General features: G+C 39.5%; 1 protein-coding gene across 2 annotated transcripts in view; it reads right to left on the reverse strand.

Annotated features, from left to right (window-relative positions):
- The window catches only part of LOC124798242 (asparagine synthetase [glutamine-hydrolyzing]), a 227,438-nt gene that overhangs the window by 95,879 nt on the left and 112,567 nt on the right, over positions 1-18,992 (reverse strand). For both annotated transcript variants that reach the window (XR_007016927.1, XM_047261559.1), the window contains exon 6: positions 4,202-4,380. Coding sequence is in view for 1 of the 2 variants with exons in the window: in XM_047261559.1 (XP_047117515.1) it covers positions 4,202-4,380 (179 nt within the window). In the remaining variant the exon portion in view is untranslated. The remainder of the gene's footprint in view (positions 1-4,201; positions 4,381-18,992) is intronic.

Here is an 18,992-nt window from a genome sequence, read left to right on the forward strand (position 1 = left end):
CAGTGAGACCAGCATCAATAAAGTCAATTTGGAAGAGAGAAAATTACTCTTGGAGTGTTACAAGGTCTGTATTCAATTGCCACTTCAGGCAACAGCATTTAAGAGGCAGGAAAAATGACCCTAACCACTTCTGATGATGCCAAGTGAAGAACATAGGACTGCACTTTGGTTCCAAGTTCACATTAAACAACATGTCCCTTTGATACCAACTAGAGGTTATGTTATGTCATGTCAAGGAGAAGTAGGGAATATAATACTCTGTCATTATTACAGGAGTAATTTTATTTTAGATAATGAACCAATCGTCACGTAAGGTCACTGGGAACTTATTCCATCTTCTAGTTGAAATTTGGATATTGACAATGTTGGTATTGGACTGGGATTCAAACTCGGATCTTCCTTTTCATGAGCTTAATCAATTTCTTGTCTGCCCAAGATTCCAAACTCTTCAAGGTCTCCACATAAGTCATATGACTGAGTTTGAATCCTAGCTGACTTCAAAATTTTCATGAGATCCTTTTAAGGTCTAGGAAGTGCAGACCCAACTAGTGGTGGAAAACAATTTTGATTCTTAACATGTGTTTGGGCAGTGACAACAAAAACAAATGGTGACATTTCTGACTCCAAGTCAGGCACAGAACTGTTTGTAACATCATTTCTAATTCAAATCTGCCATTCCTAGTTGATGAAAAAGAATTTGATAGTTAGCATCTCATCAGGTGTAGTCAATGACGATATGTGCATGGTTGAATTCCAAGTGAGCAATGAACTCTTCATCACTTTATTTCTAATTCAAACATGAGCACATCTCACTACTTGCAAAGAAATCTATTTTAATGTCCATTTGTGGCTAGAAAATAGTGGTGATAGGTGCTAGGTTCAAGTTCTTGGAAGGAAAAAATTATTCACTCATCTTATCATTAAAATATTCAAAATTTTCCTACTGCTGAAAAAATTCAATGTCTGACCTTTTTGGGTTGTTTGGAGGAAGAGACCAAACATCGAGGTCATCGGTCTCATCGGATTAGGGAAGGACGGGGAAGGAAGTTGGCCGTGCCCTTTCAGAGGAACCATCCCAGCATTTGCCTGGAGCGATTTACGGAAATCACGGAAAACCTAAATCAGGATGGCCAGACGCGGGATTGAACCGTCATTCTCCCGAATGCGAGTCCAGTGCGCTAACCACTGCGCCACCTCGCGCGATGATGTCTGACGTTTCATTGTGCTTATTTACCAATGTGATTAGACTCTGAGTTTGAATCCCTGTCCAGCACAACTTAATGTCTTGCCATTTGAAATTTGTTACTTGTTAATGAAATTGTATTTAAGATCTTTCATGGTAAGATAATTGGGAGAACAGTTACTGGGTAGGAGCCCTAGTCCATTACAATAACTTTCATCGTGTAAGTTCAAGATCAATTTGCTGATACAGGCTAAAAATTAGACATTTCACATCTCTTTCTGCCCAGTCAGCAATGACAATCAGTCATATGTCAAGTCTCAGTTAGGCACAGAAACTTTTGTTATTTAGCACTGGCTGTAGGTGCTGGGTTTGAATCCATATCCAGAACAAAACAGTTTGTCATCTCATTTAAAATACAAACACATCCACAACTAGCTCTGCAAGAATAATTCAGATTTTTAATCTTATTATATGTTAGGGGTGATAAGTGAATTTAGGAACCGCACACAGAGTGATGTGCCACCATGAGTAACAGAAAGTTACTAAACAGATAAAGTGTCAAATAAATGAAGGTTTATTGCTGGCCAGAAAAACCTTTTGGAGAGCAAGAATACTTTGAATTATCATAGAACTTTGGAAAACCAGATATTCTTGCTAAATATCTTATTCACAAAAAATCTAGTTCTGAGCAAGGACTGTCTCATCTGTAATAAAATGTTTTCTGATACTTGCATTATCATGTTATTAACTTACTTCTGGACTTACTGCCACACAGAGAAATGTTCTCCAGTAGTCACATGCAGTAACCATTCTGCATAGTCAAACAATTGTACCAAAAAGAGGTTAGAGGACCTGCAAGAAAGTTACATTATGTGGGCTGCATGAAAATCGGGCAGAACATAGTTCAGGTCATTCAGATACTTTTCAGCATGACAGCACTTAGATGCACTCTAATAAGAATGAGCTTTCTTCTTTTTTGAACTCATTTCAGTACTTAAACACAATAGCAAACACAAAAGCCAAAAGACCATAATTCAATGAAGCATGTGAGGGGCTGGAAATGATATAGTCCACATATTGCACAATATTTCTCATGAAGCATAATACATTTGAAAAGTTTTTCTTCTTCTTCTTCTTGTTCCTATCTTCATAGGCTAAAGCCAGTTTCCTTTAGTAGCCCTCAGTCTACACTGAGGTTGTCGCTCCATCTTTTGCTTGAATGGCCAATATTTCTTTTACCAGCTGCTAATTTATTTCTATTTTTACTATTTATTTCTTATTTACTTCTATTCTCATAATCTTCCATTCATCCATCCTGTATATGTGCTTGTTTCACTCATGCTTTCTCTTTCGTACTCACTCATTCATTAATGGAGTCCACTTCAAAGTCTTTTCTAATGTTTTCACTTCTCTCTATATCTCACAGTGTCTTCCATGTAATCACTGACAGAATTTTCACTTCCATGGTTTCCAAAAGACTTTTTGTTTTTGAAGTTTCTGGTCTTGTCTCAGCTGTGTATTTCATAATTGGTCTCACTACCGTTATGTATATTCTTGCCTTTGCACCTTTTCCTATATGCTTGTTTTGCAAATAGAATCATTTAACTACCCTGCAACTTTGTTTGCTTTTGTTACTTGTTCTCTAACTTCCTTTTCAACATTGCCATTGCTGTATAGTTCAATACCAAGATATTTAAATGTCACTATCTGCTGAATAATTTTTCCATCCACTTCCAGTTTGCATTTAATTGGTTCCACAGATGTGGTCACGCATTTTCTTTTTTGAGTGGATATGATCATATATAGGCATTTGTCTGACATGTTAAATAAATGTAACAGTATGTAAAGCTTTTGATCTGTTCAATGCTGATGCAAAATCTCTGAATCTAACCCAAACATGTTCAGAGTAACTGCACTAATGGAAATATCACACTAGCCTCAGGAAATATGTGCAAAGGTGAACATACACATAACACAGAGCTTCCCCTCTCCCTTTTTTAAGTTGTGAAGTGTCTCAGGAGCACACCAGATAAAAAGAGAAAGGATCACTCTCCATGCTAAATTGCAACTGATTTGTGAACACAATACAACCTCAATATTCTTACAGTGAGTATGACTCCACATCACTAAGCCCTGGAATGCATTTATGTGACGGGGATGGCATGTCCTTGAGCCTACAGAAAAATCTTTTATAGCTGATGACACACACTCTGACAGGGAATATCTGACTTAGAGGCTGCTGCAGTTTCTCTACCCAGTGCAGGTACTGCACTGCTCTATTGTAGTTCTAAAGGCAAACTAACAATCCTAACACTGACATGCTGAATTGTAGGGTATGTCACCTTTTCCTGCACTGCTGTTGAATATTTCCTCTCTCCCAGAATCTTTCCACAGTCATGAAATAATGATACAGGTGACAATCAGCTCCTAAATCACCACACACTGACTGTGGCAGTCCCCTAATCTGGTATCGACCTGACCTTCTGTAGTGTCATTCACATGTGTTAACTGTGATATTTATGTACGTCTCTTATATTGCATGCAAAATTCACACAGTGTTTAGAACCACTATACCTAAGACCTCCGCCCCAAAAGCCTGTTGCAGATAACAGTCTGATACCTGTTTGCCTAGGAAGTCACATGTCTTTGTCCCAACACAATTTTGCATGCAGGGTTTCCATGATGTAGTTTTTCATGGATATTTATAACTTTTAGTCTCGCTAGCTTCAAAATGTTGAACACTGTTATTTTCTGGAAACTGTCAGCCCTTGTTTTACTTCTGAAGAGAAATTAAAGTAAGTAATAAAAGACATTAATAATACACAAGGTATCTCATAGTTTTATATATCCACTCTTGCTAAAGACTGTGTCCTCATAAGCAACTGAAGCCACTGAATAGTACAGTGCAAAGTCCTTAATTTGTTACTGACACAAAACTATACTTAAAGACAGTTTAACCTGCGTACATAATTAAACAACAATTTTAAAGCCTTTGATTTACATTTATAATAAATTTACCTGGATCGGGTATGAAATGCCTTCCTCTTTAGCCAAACGCACAAGCAGTGCTGTAACAAGACTGGAATCTAAGCCACCAGAAAGCAGGCAACCAATTCGGCGATCAGACATCAGTCTCTTCCTCACAGCAGACCTCAAAAGGGTACGAATATTGGCATGTATGTCAGTGGGATGGAAGTCTACAAATATAGAAAAGTTCAAAATAATTATCAGCTTTTTAGTTTTCATGTCTAGATATAAAGCATACTACTTCAACATACTGAATTCCAACTTAATATTGTGTGGTACTATTTCTATATACTATTTCCATGAGTACATTACAACTTTGCTTTACCTGTGGCAATTTAATTTTCAAGTAATGATGAAAAACCAAAGTCATAGTTTGTTAATCATATCCTATGCCTCAGCGATACAGATAGCCGTACCGTAGGTGCAACCACAATGGAGGGGTATCTGTTGAGAGACCAGACAAACGTGTGGTTCCTGAAGAGGGGCAGCAGCCTTTTCAGTAGTTGCAGGGGCAACAGTCTGGATGATTGACTGATCTGGCCTTGTAACAATAACCAAAACACCCTTGCTGTGCTGGTACTGCAAACGGCTGAAAGCAAGGGGAAACTACAGCCATAATTTTTCCCGAGGGCATGCAGCTTTACTGTATGGTTAAATGATGATGGCGTCCTCTTGAGTAAAATATTCCAGAGGTAAAATAGTCCCTCATTTGGATCTCCAGGCGGGGGCTACTCAAGAGGACGTTGTTATCAGGAGAAAGAAAACTGGTGTTCTATGGATCGGAGCGTGGAATGTCAGATCCCTTAATTGGGCAGGTAGGTTAGAAAATTTAAAAAAGGAAATGGATAGGTTAAAGTTAGATATTGTGGGAATTAGTGAAGTTCGGTGGCAGGAGGAACAAGACTTTTGGTCAGGTGAATACAGGGTTATAAATACAAAATCAAATAGGGGTAATGCAGGAGTAGGTTTAATAATGAATAAAAAAATAGGAGTGCGGGTAAGCTACTACAAACAGCATAGTGAACGCATTATTGTGGCCAAGATAGACACGAAGCCCACGCCTACTACAGTAGTACAAGTTTATATGCCAACTAGCTCTGCAGATGATGAAGAAATTGATGAAATGTATGATGAGATAAAAGAAATTATTCAGATAGTGAAGGGAGACGAAAATTTAATAGTCATGGGTGACTGGAATTCAGTAGTAGGAAAAGGGAGAGAAGGAAACATAGTAGGTGAATATGGATTGGGGGTAAGAAATGAAAGAGGAAGCTGTCTGTTAGAATTTTGCACAGAGCATAACTTAATCATAGCTAACACTTGGTTCAAGAATCATAAAAGAAGGTTGTATACATGGAAGAATCCCGGAGGTACTAAAAGGTATCAGATAGACTATATAATGGTAAGACAGAGATTTAGGAACCAGGTTTTAAATTGTAAGACATTTCCAGGGGCGGATGTGGACTCTGACCACAATCTGTTGGTTATGAACTGCAGATTAAAATTGAAGAAACTGCAAAAAGGTGGGAATTTAAGGAGATAGGACCTGGATAAACTGACTAACCCAGAGGTTGTGCAGAATTTCAGGGAGAGCATAAGGGAACAATTGACAGCAGTGGGGGAAAGAAGTACAGTAGAAGAAGAATGGGTAGCTCTGAGCGATGAAGTAGTGAAGGCAGCAGAGGATCAAGTAGGTAAAAAGACAAGGGCTAGTAGAAATCCTTGAGTAACAGAAGAAATATTGAATTTAATTGATGAAAGGAGGAAACATAAAAATGCAGTAAATGAAGCAGGCAAAAAGGAATACAAATGTCTCAATAATGAGATCGACAGGAAGTGCAAAATGGCTAAGCAGGGATGGCTAGAGGACAAATGTAAGGATGTAGAGGCTTATCTCACTAGAGGTAAAACAGATACTGCCTACAGGAAAATTAAAGAGACCTTTGGAGAAAAGAGAGCCACTTGTATGAATATCAAGAGCTCAGATGGAAACCCAGTCCTAACAAAAGATGGGAAAGCAGAAAGGTGGAAGGAGTATATAGAGGGTCTATAAAAGGCGATGTACTTGAGGGCGATATTATAGAAATGGAAGAGAATGTAGATGAAGATGAAATGGCAGATACGATACTGCGTGAAGAGTTTGACAGAGCACTGAAAGACCTGAGCCGAAACAAGGCTCCGGGAGTAGACAACATTCCATTAGAACTACTGACGGTCTTGGGAGAGCCAGACCTGACAAAACTCTACAATCTGGGGAGCAAGATGTATGAGACAGGCGAAGTACCCTCAGACTTCAAGAAGAATATAATAATTCCAAGCCCAAAGAAAGCAGGTGTTGCCAGGTGTGAAAATTACCAAACTACCAGTTTAATAAGTCACAGCTGCAAAATACTAACCTGAATTCTTTACAGACGAATGGAAAAACTGGTAGAAGCCGACCTCGGGGAAGATCAGTTTGGATTCCGTAGAAATATTGGAACATGTGAGGCAATACTGACCTTACGACTTATCTTAGAAGAAAGATTAAGTAAAGGCAAACCTACGTTTCTAGCATTTGTAGACTTAGAGAAAGGTTTTGACAATGTTGACTGGAATACTCTCTTTCAAATTCTGAAGGTGGGAGGGGTAAAATACAGGAAGCGAAAGGCTATTTACAATTTGTACAGAAACCAGATGGCAGTTATAAGAGTAGAGAGACATGAAAGGAAAGCAGTGGTTGGGAAGGGAGCGAGACAGGGTTGTAGCCTCTCCCCGATGTTATTCAATCTGTATATTGAGCAAGCAGTAAAGGAAACAAAAGAAAAGTTCGGAGTAGGCATTAAAAACCATGGAGAAGAAATAAAAACTTTGAGGTTTGTCGATGACATCGTAATTCTGTCAGAGACAGCAAAGGACTTAGAAGAGTAGTTGAACGGAATGGATAGTGTCTTGAAAGGAGGATATAAGATGAACATCAACAAAAGCAAAACGAGGATAATGGAATGTAGTCGAATTAAGTCGGATGATGCTGAGGGAATTAGATTAGGAAATGAGACACTTAAAGTAGCAGATGAATTTTGCTATTTGGGGAACAAAATAACTGATGATGGTCGAAGTAGAGAAGATATAAAATGTAGACTGGCAATGGCAAGGAAAGCGTTTCTGAAGAAGAGAAATTTGTTAACATTGAGTATAGATTTAAGTGTCAGGAAGTCATTTCTGAAAGTATTTGTATGGAGTGTAGCCATGTATGGAAGTGAAACATGGACAATAAATAGTTTGGACAAGAAGAGAATAGAAGCTTTCGAAATGTGTGCTGTAGAAGAATGCTTAAGATTAGATGGGTAGATCATATAACTAATGAGGAGGTATTGAATAGAATTGGGGAGAAGAGGAGTTTGTGGCACAACTTGACAAAAAGAAGGGACCGGTTGGTGGGACATGTTCTGAGGCATCAAGGGATCACAAATTTAGCATTGGAGGGCAGCGTGGAGGGTAAAAATCGTAGAGGGAGACCAAGAGATGAATACACTAAGCAGATTCAGAAGGATGTAGGTTGCAGTAGGTACTGGGAGATGAAGAAACTTGCACAGGATAGGGTAGCATGGAGAGCTGCATCAAACCAGTCTCAGGACTGAAGACCACAACAACAACAACATCCTAATTTAGAACCTTTGGTGAATAGAATGCACCAAGAATAATAAATACAAAGCACATCCTGCTCTGCTCTCCTCTCCTCTCCTCTCCTCTCCTCTCCTCTCCTCTCCTCTCCTCTCCTCTCCTCTCCTCTCCTCTCCCCCAACCTCAACTATTTTCCCGATAGCAGGAATTTCATATATTTGAAGGTAATTACTGGAAAGCCATTCTGTCTCCTAATAATTTAAATACTTTCTTCAGTTGAACTTTTCCTTTAATTTAACAGAGTTTTTCTAATTGACTTTTGGGCTTTTGTGTGTGTGTGTGTGTGTGTGTGTGTGTGTGTGTGTGTGAGTGTAGGCAATGTAAAACATATTATGATTATTATTGTTGCAGCAATGAATAGGCAAACTGTTGATGTTTTGTTCTGCATCTGCAAATGCTTCAGTTGCAGTCAGATGACAGTTATACAAGTAGTTACAAAATGCTGGCCAGTGGTAACGAGAAAGCATTTGTGCTTTTGAATATCACAAGCATCAGTCTACCATAACAGTCAGTTTTGAATGAAATGTGGGGAGGACCCTTCCTCTGACAATTTCATTTGCAGATGTTACTGTGACTTTGTGGATATAGGCCATTTATCTAAAATTAATGTCAAATCAGTGGACAACAAGAAACTGAATGCACCTTACTACGGATTATGCCATATTGCTTGCAACTGCATCACGCTGTAACTGGTAATAACAAAAGCGTACTGCAGTGATACATAACACTGCAGACAAGTGATGTGTATCCCTAGGTATTTTTACTGATGAATAGTACTTGCAGCAAAAGTTGTTTACATTGCAGGAAATTAATAACATAAAATAATATGCCTAGTAAATGTGCAGATACTATGCATTCGTTTTATTTATACTGTGCTTGTGTTGAGCCCTATTGAGGGACAACACATGTCTTCACCATGGGACAGCGGTCATTGAAACTTAGTGAGAGGAGATACCTGCTTGGATGTGGAAATAAGTGTTCAATGGATTGCCATCCAGCTCTGGAGATAAGCTGACCTCCCAAGAACTCTTACATCAATTAAAAAACATTGTAATGGAAGTAAGATGAACTTTCAAGTTAAATACTGATTTTGTATACAGAAGCATTAAGATGTTCAGTTAGTACAAGATGTTGATGTATTTAAAATGGAGGAAAAAACATTAAATGCTAAGTCACAATTAGTGTGGAAAGTTCATTCCTCAAATGTGGTGTAAATGAAATAACATTCCTGGATTTAAAAGAGTTATTACAGATTTGGTGATGAAGTTTGGATGATTAACATAGAACATACATGGTCATAGCTGCTGTTATACAAATATAACAACCACTCCACTATTCCAGAAACAGCTACACTACACTACATTCAAACTTTATCGTATCCCACTACCGGAATGACTGGAAGAAGACTGATCTCGTAATGGGCTAGTTTTTGGACATGAAGCTAGCATTCATGTGATTGGAAAGAAGAGTAGACAAAATTTTTGCAGTCCAGGAACAGAAAACCCTCTTGGTGTGTGGGGCACATGGATGTCAAAGTGAGTGCATTCTGTGTTGTTGTAAAAATGAAGGCCGAAGGCCTGTTCTTCCTCACTGGACAGTGTCAGGTCTGTCATACCTGGATATGAATGCAGAATAACAACAGTGATGATTGCAGACTGAAACAAGGAGGCACATCACCTCATTTCCACAAAGAAATCATAGAATTTTTAAAGCAATCACTACCACACCAATGGATCAGCAAGGGGATGGACAGTATCCTCTTACATGTTCTTAGCCTAGCCACCAAGTTCACTAGACCGAACACCATGTGATCCTTTTGTGTAGGGGGAAGTTCTAGATCAATTATTTATTCCTCCTTTACTGACAAATATTCTGGAACTAGTGCAGCACATCTGAGCCGCCTTCCTAAACATCACTGTTGGTATTTTGGAGAGTATGTGGAAGAGATGAACTATTGCTTGGATGTAAGTAAACAGACAAAGAGTACACACAGTGAGCATTTATAATACATGTAAAAGAATTTTTCTTTTTCAAAATATTTTATGGGGTATGGTGCACCATAAAATAAGATCTGTATTTCTACATGAAATGAAACCTTCACAGTCATTTAGATTAACCCTCCATGAATACTCCAAGAAACTTAGCTGTTAAATATTTCAGTGAGGAGGCGGCTCAATGCAGGGAGGGGGAGGGATAACAGGGCAGGGGTGGGGGACAGTAAAGTGCTACTTGTGGGAGCATATAGGGATGAAGTGAGGACAGGGTAGGGCAGTTATGTACAGTCAGGAGGTTAGACGGAGGCCAAGGGGAGGGGGTGGATAGGATGAGAGAGCAAAAAAGGAGAGAAGTAAAAGTTCTGTGGATGTGCTGGTGAAGTAGAAGGTTGTGTAGTGCTGGAGTGTGAACAGGGAAGAGGAAGGGTGGGTGAAGGACAGGGACTTACAAAGACTGAAGTCCAGGGGGTTATGGGACTGTAGGATAAATTGCAGGGACAGTTCCCACCTGCACAATTCGGGAAAAGCTGGTGTTGGAAGGAAGGGTCCAGATGGCACAGGCCACGCAGCAGTCATTGAAATAAAGTACTGTGTGTTGGGCAGTGTGCTCAGCAACTAGGTGGTCCAGCTGTTTCTTGGCCACATTCTGTTGGTCGCCATTCATGTGGACAGACATCTTGTTCCCAGAATGACAATATTATGAAAAGGATAGATTGCTACTCACCATATAGTGGAGATATGAAGTTGTAGACGGGCAAAAAAAAAAAAAAAAAAAAAAAAAAAAAAACAACCTGCCAAATGAGTAAGCTTTCAACCAAAAGGCCTTCTTCTGAATCAGACCCCCCCCCCCCCCCACACACACACACACACCACGACCAGTTTGGAAGGTAGGAGACGAGGTACTGGCAGAAGTAAAGCTGTGAGTACCGGGCGTGAGTCGTGCTTCGGTAGCTCAGTTGGTAGAGCACTTGCCCGCGAAAGGCAAAAGTCCCAAGTTCGAGTCTCGGTCGGGCACACAGTTTTAATCTGCCAGGAAGTTTCAGACATCTTGTTGTTTGTCATGCCCACATAGAATGCAGTATAGTGATTGCAGCTTAGCTTGTAGATCACAGGACTAGTTTCACACACAGCTTTGCCTTTGATGTGATAGGTGATGAGTGATTCTATCCTTTCCCATCAAAGACAGGACTACCTACGAAACCAGTCATATGATCTACATGCAAAGTTCCAAACATGGTGCTGTTTTCTACATGATGAATAGCAATCTATCCTTTTCATAATACTCTCATTCCATTAATGTATAATCTGTGATTTTTTATGCTACAGTTGTATCTACATCTTCATTCATACTCTACAATCCACTGTGAAATGCATGTCAGATAGTAGTTTCCATTGTATCTCATACCCCATCTGCATATGGAACGCTGAAAGTACAATGCCAAAAAAGTATACAGTAATTAGTCTAATCTTGTCTTCGTGGTCCCTATAGAAGCTACAAATTGACGACAGTACAATATGCTTAGATTCTTCACTAAATACTGGTTCTTGAAACTTCATAAGTTAATTTTTGTTGGATAGTTGGCATCTATCTTCAAGTGTCAGCAGTTCAGGCTTTACAGCATTTTCACAACTTTCTCTCATGGGTCATACAAACATGTCATCATTCCAGTTGCCCTTCTTTGTTTATTTTCAATATCCCTATTAGACACATTTAATCTATAGTTTTATAATAATTACATCACATACAGTACATCATCATTTAAATATTTCCATAGTATATAATTATGGAACCATGTCTAAAACTGAAAGCTAGTGTTAAAGTCTGTAGCAAAAAACAGTGTTTTTGTCAGTGCATATTCTTTTATTTATTATTTTAGACCAATCAATGAGTAAGCAGTGCACAACAGCCACTTTTTGCACTATTTCATTGTCTCTTTGGAGCCACACATGGCCCATGTATAAAATACAGAAGTAGTACCTGCTGAATAACTTTAAAGTTTTTATAACAGTTCTTTTCATGATAACTGAGATGGTTATGAGCCGCTAGCACCAGAAACAGTCTGTCACAGTCATGCACTGTTTGTAAAATTTGTTAGGTTCTAGTTGGATAGCAGGTTAAAACTGAATCACAATGTAAACAAAGTAATTACGAGGTTCAATTCATCATACTTTGCATTTACAGGTATCTGTCAGTGTTGGCCTATGGAATAATTGTCTCGGACAGTGTAGCCTAGGACAAAAATGTAATCATTCTATACAATTGTTGTGGAGAAGCAAGTGCCTTAGCTGGCTAGTAACAATGGCAAGCTAGTGGGGAGAGAGGGGCTTCTCTTATCTTTCCACCCAGCAGCAAGATAAGACCGAGTGCACCTCTGAGTATATATAAAAATATGATGTAGCAGGTTTGAAGAAGTTATTTTTAATAGTTTTTGAGTTTTTAAATGAAATGTAAATTTTGAACTAAAAATCAGAAAACCTTAGTAGATTACTCACTATTTAGGAATAAGCTAGAGTATACAAATTACAGTACCACATTCTCTATAGGAAATGATGATGATGTACCAAGTTTGAAAGAGATACAGTTAGTTTAACAAGGGTGCAGTGACGACAGAATGGACAGTTCAGAGGGTAAAGACCACTTGAAGTTCTAGTTTAAAAATTGAACAAACTATATTTATTATGATATAAAAATTATATTGAAACAAACATGGATCGACAGTAGGAAAAATTAGTATTGATACAAAGGGAAAGTTTTAGCAATTTAGAAGATGGCACTTTTTGAGTGCTGAGACAGGGGCATTGACATGTTCAAAATGATTTTTCCATCTCTCAATCCATTCCTAATAGAACAGAGAGTATTTCAGCGACTCTGAAGTTGCCTTATGGGTTTCTTTGCTCACTACCTTATGTCAACAGTGCATGTCACCATCAAACAGAACAGCTTAGTGATGGGGTGTGTTGGGATGTTATCCACATCCAAGAATGCTAGCCTTGGAAGGATGGGTACGGATGCCTTTTGAGTGGTAGAGGGAAACTTTAAGATTACACTTTTATAGGACTGTTCAATGAACTTCAGATAATTAAAAGCCTCTTTCATTTTGGTCTAGCATGTTTTATGCATTGCCCATATTCTATATCCCCATGCTATACTCTGAATTATTAGAATAATTAGCCACAGAATAGGAATTTATACGTACTCGAGTTTTGAGAGATTTAGGTACTGCACTGAGCAAAGTGCTGATTAGAACAATAAAAAACTTTATGTACTTTATAAATGAGATTGTGGATTTGGAGCAATAGATTTTTTAATAAACTTTATGACTGTAAAAAGAGAACATGTACTTATTCATCATTATGTCCTCTCTCCCTTAAAAGAATCAGTAGATATTTATTTTTCAGCCCTGACAAGCTATAATATGGACTAGCAGACTGTAGATATGAGTAATATGCTTTGGACTATTTTCTGATGGATCATACACTGAAGTGTGGACTATCAGACTGTACATACAAGTAACGTGCTTTGGACTGTTTTCTGATTGCTCATACACTGAAGTGCCAAAGAAACTGGTACAGGCATGTGTACTCAATTACATACGTAAACAGGAAGAATACAGCACTGCAGTCGGCAACGCCTGTACAAGACAACAAGTGTATGGTGCAGTTGTTAGATTGGTTACTGCTCCTACAAAGGCAGTTTATCAATATTTAAGTGAGTTTGAACTGTTATAGTTGGTGCACGAGCTATGGGACACAGCATCTCTGAGGTAGCAATGAAGTGGGGATTTTCCCATACGACCATCAGGAATACGCTGAAACATCAAATCTCCAAAATCATTTAACTGAATGGATAAAAAATCTACTCGCCAAGCAGCGGCACAACACACACATAAAAGATGGTTGTTATTGGCAGGTTTTTGGAGCCAGTGGCTCCTTCTTCAGGCAGAACAGTTGAAGGGGAAGGAAGAGGGGTGAAGTAAAAGTACTGGAGAGGTCTAGGAAAAGGTGAATATTTCGGGAAAGTCACCCATAACTGCGGTCAGGGAAGACTTACTGCACAGGATGAGAAGAAAAGACTGACTCTTGGGAACTGCATTGGACAAGATTTGAAAACCTGAGGAGGGTGGTGAAAAATAGATGGATAAGACAATGAAAGATGTAGAAAACTAAAAGGAGTGAAGCAAAGAGTAGAAACTATGAAGAAATGCTGACACAGAAGAAATTAACATAAATTAAAGACAAGTGGGTGGCAAGAACCAAGGACATGTTGTAGCACTAGTTCCCACCTGCAGAGCTCTAAGAAACGGGTGTCTGGCGGAAGAATACAGATTCCATGTGTGGTGAAACAGGCACTGAGGTCACGATTGTCATGTTATAGCGCATGCTCTGCTACAAGATATTGCAAGTTCCCTATGCCTATGCCCATTCATCCTAATTGATAATTTGGTGATAGTCATGCCGATGTAGAAGGCCGAAAAGTATTTACACAACAGCTGGCATAAGACGTTGTCGTTTCACAGGTGACTCTCCCTTTGACAGTATATACAGTAGTTTACATCGTCTCCTGTGATTTTCGCTTTCTGTTTACCGAGGTTTTAAAATTTTGTCTGTTTTCATGACTGTCCCAATCGATTTTTCCTTTTTGTTTTCCAATCATTTCTTTCGTATCATATAGATCACCCACTTATTACCTCTTATTAACAATTTTCGTACGAATTTTTTCTGATTTTTTGAAGTTTTTCCTTGTTTTTCTTTTGTTTTTCTATATTTTCCACCCTCAGCTTCTTTATTATTTTTGTGCCACTCCCACATTTCTAACTCTCCAAACTCTCCTCTCTTGCCATGGTAAATCCCGTCTCATATTACATACATTCTTTTCAAAAACATGCTTTTGCACTGTCAAAGCAAAGGTCCCATATTCAGTCTCTTGAAACCTGCTTGTCCCTTGGAGTTACTCCAAAAGGCCTAACATTGAAAGTCCCTGTTTCTGGATGTAATCCTAATCTACACCAGGCTCTTTTACAGTTTCAAATACAGCAATTTCTTGCTCTTACCCAGTTAATCTGTGACTTATATGCCTCATCAGCCAATTTCCACTCTGCCAGACTTCTCTCCTTCTACAAAATTCCGCATTTACTTTCCCCTCGTGTTTCCTTGAATGGTATCATCTGCCAAATCAACTTCAAACTGCAATAATATGCCAGACTTCACCTCAAAAAGTTATCCCACCTTCTCCTAAACTACATGAACAGTGGTGTTTCCCTTCCTGTCTGTCTGCAGCTCCCAACAGTCACACCATCAACCACCATTCCTCTCCTACAAACCGAGGTTAGCCAAGCTCCTTAACATACCACAGCCTTCACCACTGCCTCCCAGACCAGGAATAACCCATAATGACATGAACCAGTCACAATAATACAGTGTCCTTAACCTCTCATCTAAAGCACTCTCCCCTCCTGAATTATCTGTATTATGTAAGTGTCTGACTTTCAACCCTAAACCAGCATTCAATCATGCTGCTTTGGAGAAGAACCCACTTTCCTTCACACGTTATTTCCATTGGAAATATCACTTTGCAAGCCAATCCCAAAATCTTTCCAACAGCAAACCTGAAACTGAACCCTGCCTTGAACAGTTCAGACCATGATCCCAACTTGATTCGCCACCACTACCACCTCAAAATCATCCCTTACAAGCCTTCCAAGAATTCCTAACATTCAGCACTGCTTCCCAACCCTTCCTCAGGTCCCTGCAACAAGACCCTAATATGTCCTCTGCAGAACTCCAGGCTCTACATTCCCTAAAAGCTGATGACTCCATCATTATCCTCCCAGGAGACAAAGGATCTACCATTGTAGTACTTGACCAAAAGGAGTACATTAATGCATGTCTACGCCAGCTGTCTGACACCTCTACATACAGTGTCTGCCATCCAGATCCCATCCTTGTGATTCAAACTGACCTGCAGTCCGTCCTTAAAACCTCATGCCCTCACAAGGACTAACACCTCCATCCATAGAACTTCTCATCCCACCCACACCAGACATACACACCTTTTACCTTCTTCCTAAGATCCAAAAACCCCATCATCCTGGCCACCCTATAGTTGCTGACTTCAAAGCACCCACCAAACGTAGGTCTGCCTTAGTTGGTCAACTCCTGAAACCCATAGTACAAAGACTCCCCTCCTACATCAAAGAAACCAACCATTTCCTAGATCATCTTAAGCCCGTCTGAACATTTCCTCAGTCAGTGCCCACCTGATTTCAAACATATGACATCCTTCCTTCTCACCTTAATCAACTTTGTACTTATCGACAACTACTTCAACCTTTGATGGGCAAACATACAAACTGATCAGGGGTATGGCCATGGGAACCAGGATGGCTTCTTCCTATGACAACCTTTTCAGGGGTCGCTTGGAGGGCACTTTCCTGGGATCCATAAGTCTTCATCCCCTGGTTTGGTTTAGATACACTGATGACACCTTTACTGTATGGCCTCATAATGAGGCTGACCTGCTAAAATTACTGGAATCTCTGAATACTGTCTCCCAATTAAATTTCACATTGTCCTATTAGAAATCATACACCACTTTCCTTGATGTTAATCTCATCCTCACTGAAGGCCATCTACACACTTTCGTCCACATTAAACCTACCAGCAAACAACAGTACTTACATTTTGACAGTTGCCATCCTTTACATGTGAAACACTCCTTCCCATACAGCCTTGGAATCTGAGGCAAACGTATTTGTTTGGATGTAGACTCTCTACAGCAATAAACCACAATCCTCTCACCTCACCCTTCACTGCACATAATTATCCCACCAGCCTCATTAAAAAGCTTATTTCCCGGGCCATCATATCCAATCCTGGTACTGCTGACCCCTCCAAAAAACAACTTTGGAGCACACCTCTGGTGATTCAGTATTATCCTGGTCTGGAATGTCTTAATCAGCTACTTTGACAGGGCCATGACTTCCTGAAATCATGTCATGAAATGAGATCCATTCTGTCTGAAATTTTGCCCCCCACACATAGAATGGTTTTCTGTCACCCTCCCAATCTCCACAATATTCTTGTCAGACCCCAGGCTCATTCTGCACCCATCTCCCTACCCTATGGGTCCTACCCCTGTGACCATCGCCACAGCAAGACATGCCCTCTGCACCATCCTACCACCACATGTAGCAGTGCTGTAACTGGCAAAACATATACTACCAAAGGGAGAGCCACCTGTGAAGTGACACACGTCACTTAACAGCTGTTACGTAAACACTGTTCAGCCTTCTACATCAGCATGAGTACCACCAAATTATCAATTAGGATGAATGGGGATAGGCACAGGCTGTATACTGGCAACTCACAATGTCCTGTTGCAGAGCATGATGTTGTTGTTGTTGTCTTCAGTCAAGAGACTGGTTTGATGCAGCTCTCCATGCTACTCTATTCTGTGCAAGCTTCTTCAGCTCCAAGTAACTACCGCAACCTACATCCTTCTGAAAATGTTTAGTTTATTCATGCCTTGGTCTGCCTCTATGATTTTTACCTGCCAACCTCCAATACTAAACTGATGATCCCTTGATGCCTCAGAATGTGACCTACCAACCGATCCCTTCTTCTAGTCAAGTTGTGCCACAAATTCCTCTTCTCCCCAATTCTATTCAGTGCCTCCTCATTAGATATGTAATCTACCCATCTAACCTTCAGCATTCATTTCGAAAGCTTCTATTCCCTTCTTGTCTAAACTATTTATCGTCCATGTTTCACTTCCATACATGACTACACTCCACATAAATACTTTCTGAAAAGACTTCCTGACACTTAAACTATACAAATGTCTCTTCTTCAGAAACATTTTCCTTACCATTGCCAGTCTACATTTTATATCCTCTCTACTTTGACCATCATCAGTTATTTTGCTCTCCTAATAGGGAAACTCATCTGCTACTTTAAATGTCTCACTTCTTAATCAAATTCCCTTTTCATCGCCTGATTTACTTTGCTACATTCCACTATCCTCGTTTTGCTTTTGTTGGTGTTCATCTTATATCCTCCTTTCAAGACACTGTCCATTCTATTCAAATGCTCTTCCAGGTCCTTTGCTGTCTCTGACAGAATTACAATATCATTGACATACCTCAAAGTTTTTATTTCTTCTCCATGGATTTTAATTCCTACTCCAAATTTACTTATGTTTTCTTTACTGATTGCTCAATACACATACTGAATAACATCAGAGATAGGCTACAACTCTGCCTCACTCCCTTGTCAACCACTGCTTCCCTTTCATGTCCCTTAACTCTTAATACTGCCATCTGGTTTCTGTGCAAATTGTAAATAGCCTTTCGCTCCCTGTATTTGATGCCTACTGCCTTCAGAATTTGGAAGAGAGTATTGCAGTCAACATTGTCAACAGCTTTCTCTAAGTCTACAAATGCAAGAAATGTAGGTTTGCTTTTCCTTAATCTGTCTTCTAAGATAAGTCATAGGGTCAGTATTGCCTCATGTGTTCCAACATTTCTACGGAATCCAAAATGATCTTCCCCGAGGTCAGCCTCTACCAGTTTTTCCATTTGTCTGTAAGGAATTCGTGTTAGTATTTTGCAGCCGTGACTTATTAAACTGATAGTTTGGTAATTTTCACACCTGTCAACTCTTGCCTTCTTTGGGATTGGAATTATTCTATTCTTCTTGAAACCCGAGGGTATTTCACCTGTCTCATACATCTTGCTCACCAGATAATAGAGTTTTGTGAGGGCTGGCCCTCCCAAAGCTATAATTAGTTCTAATGGAATGTTATCTACTCCCAGGGCCTTGTTTTGACTTACGTCTTCCAGTGCTCTGTCAAATTCTTCATGTAGTATCGTATCTCCCATTTCATCTTCATCTATGTCCTCTTCCAATTCCATAATATTGCCCTCAACTACATCGCCCTTGTATAGAACCTCTATCTACTCCTTCCACCCTTCTGCCTTCTCTTCTTTGCTTACAACCGGTTTTCCATCTGAGCTATTGATATTCATGCAAGTGGTTCTCTTCTCTCCAAATGTCTCTTTAATTTTAATGTAGGCAGTATCCACCTTAACCCTAGTGAGATAAGCCTCTACATCCTTACATTTGTCCTG

This window comes from Schistocerca piceifrons, chromosome 5 (assembly GCF_021461385.2).
Source record: "Schistocerca piceifrons isolate TAMUIC-IGC-003096 chromosome 5, iqSchPice1.1, whole genome shotgun sequence".
NCBI lineage: Eukaryota > Metazoa > Arthropoda > Insecta > Orthoptera > Acrididae > Schistocerca > Schistocerca piceifrons.